This window comes from Colius striatus, chromosome 3 (genome assembly GCF_028858725.1).
Source record: "Colius striatus isolate bColStr4 chromosome 3, bColStr4.1.hap1, whole genome shotgun sequence".
Lineage (NCBI taxonomy): Eukaryota > Metazoa > Chordata > Aves > Coliiformes > Coliidae > Colius > Colius striatus.
In genome coordinates, this window is record NC_084761.1 from 98,677,327 (window position 1) to 98,684,369 (window position 7,043).

At 55.5% G+C, this 7,043-nt stretch overlaps 1 protein-coding gene across 1 annotated transcript; it reads right to left on the reverse strand.

Moving 5' to 3' along the window:
* LOC133625160 (homeobox protein not2-like) lies at nucleotides 1-4,939 on the reverse strand. Its single transcript, XM_061993231.1, has 3 exons — nucleotides 4,717-4,939; nucleotides 1,561-1,769; nucleotides 1-156 (listed from the first exon to the last, which is right to left on the reverse strand). The coding sequence occupies exons 1-3, from the start codon at nucleotides 4,937-4,939 to the stop codon at nucleotides 1-3; spliced, it is 588 nt and encodes a 195-aa protein (XP_061849215.1).
* Nucleotides 4,940-7,043: the final 2,104 nt, after the last annotated feature.

A 7,043-nucleotide genomic window follows, 5' to 3' on the forward strand; every position in this document is an offset into this window, starting at 1 on the left:
TCAAAGCTCCACATCCACGGTGTCCTCCTCAGGGCTCTTGTCTGTGGAGTCGGCGGTGGCAGGTTGGATCACCCCAAACTGGGACAGCTTGGCTGCCTTCTGCTCCATGCTCTGCTTCCTCCACTTGATCCTTCGGTTCTGGAACCAGACTTTCACCTGGCAGAAAAAAAGGGCACAACAGCTTCACCCAAGCTCTCCAGGAGCCCACTCCCAATGGTGATTCTTGTTACGTGGCCCTTCTGAGGTCCCTCCCAACCCTTAAGATTCTGTGATATGCTCCTTCTGTGCAGAGTGTGTGTGAGCAGGAGGTGACACTACAGAGAGCAGAGTGGTGCCTGGGGAGAGTGAGGCACAGCTACACAGAGGAGATTCTGGCTGAGGGAGTGAAGGAGATGCCTCCCCAACCTCCCTGGTGCCACTGAATCCACCCCCAAGACTATGGCTGCTAAGGACATGACCAGACACCCACCTACCCCTGTGCTCACCCTCCCTGTCCCCCTCCAGAACTGCCCTTGCTTTGCTCTCCTGTTCCACAGCTGAATTTGGATCCCACCCCTTCACACAATAAATGAACAGCAGCTTGGGGGGGAGGGCAGGAAAACAATTTAGATCGAGCATCATGAAAGGACAATTAATGCAGAGGATGCAGGTACATTAGTCCAGCTGGAACTATAAAGCAAACAGGTTTTTGCTCCTAAAAGCTTTTTGTTCCACCTCATGGATTAAGGAAAGAATGTGCTTATTCATAAACCATCTAACTGTATCTCACATGCCTCGAGGCATGTGGCCTTCATCAGGGAGTCCCACAGGTCACTGAATCCCATCCTTCTCCCACTGCTCCTCACAGCAGGGACTCATAGAATCATTTCAGTTGGAAAAGATCTTGAAGGTCCTGCTGTCCCAGCCCTGCCCTCACCCTGCCCAGCCCAGCACTGACCCCTGGCCCTCAGCACTTCAGCTCTATAGCTTTGGGATCCCTCCAGGAATGGGGACTCCCCCAGCTCCCTGGGCAGCCTGGCACAGGGATGACACCCCTCTCAGGGAAACAGTTCTGCCTCAACTCCAATCTCAACCTCCCCTGGGGAAACTTCAGCCCATTTCCTCCTGTCTTCTCATTCATGACTGGGGAGCAGAGACAGACCCCCAGCTCACTGCAGCCTCCTGTCAGGGAGTGTCAGAGAGGGCTCCTGTGTCCCCTCAGGCTCCTCTTCTCCAGGCTCAACACCCCCATTCCCTCAGCCCCTCCCCAGCACCCTTGTGCTCCAGCCCCTTCCCCAGCTCTGTGCCCGGCTCTGGCCACGCTGCAGCCCCTCAGTGTCCCTGTGGCAGTGAGTGAGGGGCCCAGCACTGAGCACAGCCCTGGAGCTGCAGCCTCCCCAGGGCCCAGCACAGGGGACAATCCCTGCCCTGCTCCTGCTGCCACCCCAGTGCCGATCCCAGCCAGAATGCCCTTTGCTTCTTGCCCCCCTGGGCACGCTGCTGGCTCATGTTCAAACTGCCCCAGACCAAACCCAGACCCAGCACATCTCTGCTACCACCCCCAGCTCCCTCATGTCTCACCTGAGTCTCTGTCAGATGCAGAGTTGCAGCCAGGTCTACTCTCTCTGTGCCCACCATGTACTGCTGCTTGAGGAACTCTTGTTCCAGCCTCTCCAGCTGCTCTGGTTTGAAGACTGTGCGGACCCTCTTCATCTTGCAGGGCCCTCCAGACCTCCATGGCACAGCAGGTCCCAGTGAGTTGGGCCCCATGCAGTGAGACAACTCCAGACCTGCAAGCAAGAAGCAGCAACTGAAGGGGTCTGCATTCCTCCAAGCCTTGTTGATGTGCCAAACCCAACCTGCTTCAGGTGTAGCTGACATCCAAATGCAGCTGCTGGATGCACTAAAGGGGGCTGGGAGAAAATAGCACAAAGAAGAAAAGCAGGAATGTCCTCTACCCTGCCTAGGTCATCTCATCTGGGCTTCCTTTCACACAAAAGGTTGGACAAGATGATCTTTCGAGGTCTCTTCCAAGCCATCCTGTGATTCTACCCATAGGTATGATCTAAGACAGTCCTGGATTGTCAGACCCAAAGTCAGCTCTCAGTGAGGAGAGCAGGGTTGGACCTTCCTCTGCACAGGATCTTTGTAACATCAAGATCTTTGTCCATCAAGAGCTGCCGAATGCAAAAGTCCTACCTTTGTCTCAGCCCCTAATTACAAATGTCTAAAGGCTGGAGGAGTTTTAACCCCACGCTCAGCCCTGCTTTTGCCCTTCCCGTGGCAGCTGCAGCCAGGCAGCTCAGGAGAAGGCACTAAAGCTGGCAGACTGGGCTGAGGAAGATGCCACCAGCAGGTCCCTCTTCCTTTGCTCTCAGAAGGTTCAACTGCTCCATTAAGTGTGCAGAGGCGTCAGCAGGACTAACAAGTGGATCTGGTCTCAGTCTCCCATCTGCCTGTGGCCTGATGATAACTGTAATTACCTAATTAACATACAATACAACACCAGCACCCTCACAGGACCTGAGGCACCAGTGATTCACAGAAGTCTGGATGCTCAAAGAAGCTCCTGACTGCTACCCCCAACCTTCCCCAGGAGCCACGGGGCTCATCCCAGCCACCTCTGTCCTCCTGAAGAACCTTCACAGGAGCCAGATACCTCACTGCAGCGTGGAGAAGCCAGGGAAAGAAACACAAGGAAGAATTTCTTCCCTGTTGAGGTGAGGGAGCACTGGCAGGGGCTGCCCAGATGGGCTGTGGAGGCTCCTTCTCTGGAGACATTCCAACCCAGCTGGATGAGTCCCTGTGTGCCCTGCTCTAGGTGCTGCTGCTCTGGCAGGGGGGTTGCACTGGATGAGCTTTCCAGGTCCCTTCCAACCCTTAAAGATTCTGTGACCTGCCACAAGAAGTGTGAAAGCCCAGTCCTGAAGGTGTGGGGAACCAGCACTGAGATGCAGCTGCTGGTGCCACAGCTTCGGTCCTGCCAACAGCCAGGCACACTTAAACCTCCCAAAAGAACCCACCAGCAGAGCCAACAAGACTTCTCTAGGTGGGAAGCAAAGTGTGAGGCTGCATCTGCAGGATGAGGGCATTAAAGCTCCCCACCACTGCTGCTGTGAAACCTCAGCCCCATGGCAATGCCACCTGTCCCAGATCAGCTCTGCTTTGGGCAGAGGTTGGACTCTGCACCTCGCCAGCCAAAGCCATCTCCCACTGCCTCAGACTACTGTGATATAACATACCAAGCTGAGTTTCTTCAGCTTTTATGGCAACACTGCACATAATGCTGCCAGTTCTCACCCACCACTCACCTCTCCTTTAATAACTGATGCTGTGTTCCCCAGGCACAAACAGCCACCTTGACCCACACCGTTTCATTAACTGGCTGGAAGTTGTGCCTTGTGTTTAAGGCTTTGTAGCATGGAGACCTGACAGTTTAACAGCTCCAATTGCACTTCAAACCACTTTAATCATCCAAATCGTTCCACTTGTCACATTTTTTCCCTCTCTATTTTAATACTGGGATATAACAAGTGTCATTTCCAGCATGAAACACTTGGTGGAAATAGCTTTGCAGATTTAACTCTGTTTCCCTACCTGTACCCTTGATACAACACAAAGATTAACACATGGCTGTGCAGGTGCTGTCTTGGAAAAGGAAAGAATAGATGAAATAGTCGTGCTAAGTAGTGTAAAAGGAGAAAAAGATTCATCAAGAGTAGCAAATGCTTTTGGTATCTGACTATTAGAGCTGTTGGGATCAAGTCAGGAGTTTCTTGTGCAAGGAAAACCTGGCTGCAGGTTTCTGCCTGGGCAATGACAAAAATGAGGCTCTGAATTCTAAAGAGATGCTTCATTTCAAGAGAAATATGCTGAGTACAGGTGCTTCATTGAAAGAAATGAGTCATTTTGCTGATAGAAAGGTGAAAACGGGGCCTGATGGATGATGTTGGCAGCCCCACTGGGTATATTTTAGCCACAAGCCAAAACGTTTCCTTCCGTGCTTTTGCATTGAAAAATAGAGGTTTTGGGGCTGGGTGCAAGGGAACACTCAGCGTTTGCATCGCAGGGACAGCAAAATGAGAGGACCAAGGAGCTTTGGTAGAAGAAGAGACCCCACGCAAAGGCAAAAGGGTGCTGGCAGCAGGGAGAAATTCCTTCTGGGGCTGAGCCTCTGGGATAAGCCAGCAGGTTTTTGGAGGCACAATGAAAACACGGTGCCTTTCTAGTACATGAAAAGGGAAATAAAAGTCCGGGGGGAGGCAAAACCACCGTTGAAATAGAGAGAGGTTGGGGCACAGGGTGGGGGGAACCGTCCCCGACCTGAAACCTTCTACTCAAGTCAAGCCTGAAGGATGTCAGTCGTTATCTGACTCTCACTGCACCCGGTTATTTAACGTTGGGGGTGAATGGGTAACGTCAGTTATCGATCGCTGCGGGGTGGGAATCTTAGGAAACTCATCCCTCTCGGTTTCCCACAGCCTCAGCTCACCTCTTCACCTCGGGCTTGGCAGGGAGGCTGCAGGACGCAAAACCACAGCCGTAGAGGGTGGGGGAATAAAGTAACAGAGAAGAAAAAGGCATTTTTGGGGACGTGCGGGTGATGCCAGCCCAGCACCGGCCGGGCCGGTCCCCGCATCCCCCCGACCCGCATCCCCGCGCCCCGGCCGCATCGTTCCCCACCCCGCGGCTCACCTGCACGGCCCCGCGCGTTGGTGGCCGCGGCCCAGCCCCAGCCCCAGCCCCAGGCGCAGCCCCAGGCGCCCGGCAGCGGCCCCAGCGCGGCTCCGGAGCCCGGGGCCGGGGTGGGGGTCGGTGGCGCCGCGGGCCAGCCCGGGGCCGGCGGGGCGGGGGCGGCGGGGCAGCGGCGCGGCGGCTCCCGGGCCAGCAGCGCGTCGATGTGGAAAGGGGTCTTGGCCGGTGGCGGGTCGGAGCGGGGCCGCGGAGGGCTGCGCAGCATGGCCGGGACGCTGTGGGCGACCGCCGGCCCCCGCACGCTTATATGGAGGGAGCGGTGGGCTGGGATGAGCCGCGCTCCTATGCAAAGCGGCGGCGGGGGGGCGGCGGGGGCTGCCCCCTGGCCTGCGGCAGCACCCCCACCGACACCTCTTGTTTGCCCACGACACCCCTTGTTTGCCGACGACACCCCTTGTTTGCCAGCGACACCTGTCCTTCCACACCGACACCCCCAAAGATACCCCTTGTTCCCCGCCGACGCCCCCATAGACACCCAGACTTCCCTCCTTCCACACCGGCTCCTCCACAGACACCCCCATCCATGCCAACACCCCCACAGACAGACCCTCCAGCTTCCCTGCTGGCACCTCCACTGATACCCTCCTGGACCCCCAGATCTTGCCCCCCAGCCAGCTGTGCTCCTTCCCCACAGACAGCAACAGCCACTCCTTCCTCACCCACACAAGACCCCCCCTTCCCCATGGACCCCCACACTGATACCTGCTCTTGCCTCATGGACAGCTTCTGCTACTCATGGGCATCCACTCCAGACACTCACCCACATGGACATTGCTCCTTCCCTCTGCCACAGACAGTCCTTCCTCATGGCCAACGACACCTTCCCCCTGCCAAGCCTTGCTGGCACACTCACCTTCCACCATGGACTCCTACAGCTCCCCAGCCTGACCCCACAGCCACCCAAACCCCACTCTGCACCCACATCAGCCAGCTGGCCATACCCGAGGGCAGGGATGTACCCTGTGTGAGCCCATCCTGAGGCTGTGCCAAGGGAACTGTGTGTGTGTGTGTGTGTGTGTTCCTACCTGGGTGTGTCTGTGTGTACCTAGATCTGAGGTACAGGACAAACACATCAGGAGCATTGGAAATGTAACTGCTCATCTGGTTTGGATGCTGTGATGCCCCCAGACTCATGGGCAGATGCAGATGGCACAGACCCCTCACTCAGGTGTGACTGTACTCAGCAAACACACACACACCACCCCCATACACCCACCCTGACACACACAACCCTTCTTGTTGTGAACCCAGCCTCCACCAGCACCAAAGTTACACTGAAAGTTCACTCTGGTGTTTGGAGGAATCCCCGGACTGGAGTCTGAGGGTTAATAAACAGGGAGCAAAGATCCCCCCATGGGTGTTTAACATCTGTGTGCCCGGGCCAGCTGGCCCTGGGTAGGAAATCCTGCCTCACCTCGGGGCTGGGTGCTGTTTCACATCCCTTCTCCCTGCCCAGGCCCTAGGAATAGACCTTGATAGACATGAGCAGCTCTAGATTTCTGAGCATTTCAAAGCAAATGGAAATGATGGCAATGCATTATGCTGCTCAGAGGAAGCACCCTGGTGATGGCTACAGGAGGGAACCTCGGGGAAGAAGAGACAAAAGACTCCCTCAAGTTTGTCTTTAGAACACTTCTTCTCCCCCTTCTCCCCTTTAGCATCCTGTCTTCCACAATAGCTTCAAAATCAGAGAATAAATACAGCTGCTGCTTTATTGCTCCTTATCCAAACAGGCAGCCCCAGCCCTGCTGCCCTGGAACCCTGTGCTTAATTGAAATCACACGTTCAAAGCTGGGCAAGCACCGAAGCCTCCCCCCAAAAACAGCCACCACCACGAAAACAAACCCAGGGAGATTCACAGCTCCAGGCTTTGCTTGCACAGAAGTTGTGGGGATTGAAGTTTGTTGTCATAGAATCATCTTGGTTGGTAAAGACCTCCTGGAGTCCCAGCTCTGCCCTCACCCTGCCCAGCCCAGCACTACCCCATGGCCCTCAGCACCTCAGCCCCACGGCTTTGGGATCCCTCCAGGGCTGGGCACTCCCCCAGCTCCCTGGGCAGCCTGGCACAGGGGCTCACACCCCTCTCAGGGAAACAGTTCTGCCCCAGCTCCAGCCTCAACCTCCCCTGGGGCAGCTTGAGGCTGTTTCCTCTTGTCCTGTCACTTGTCATTTGGGATAAGAGACGGATCCTCACCTCACTACAACCTCCTGTCAGGGAGTTACAGAGAGTGCTCATGGGTCAGGCTTTATAAAACCCAGGTTTAATTAAAAGCCTGCTAAATCTCTGAATTATTATTCCTCTCTATAAT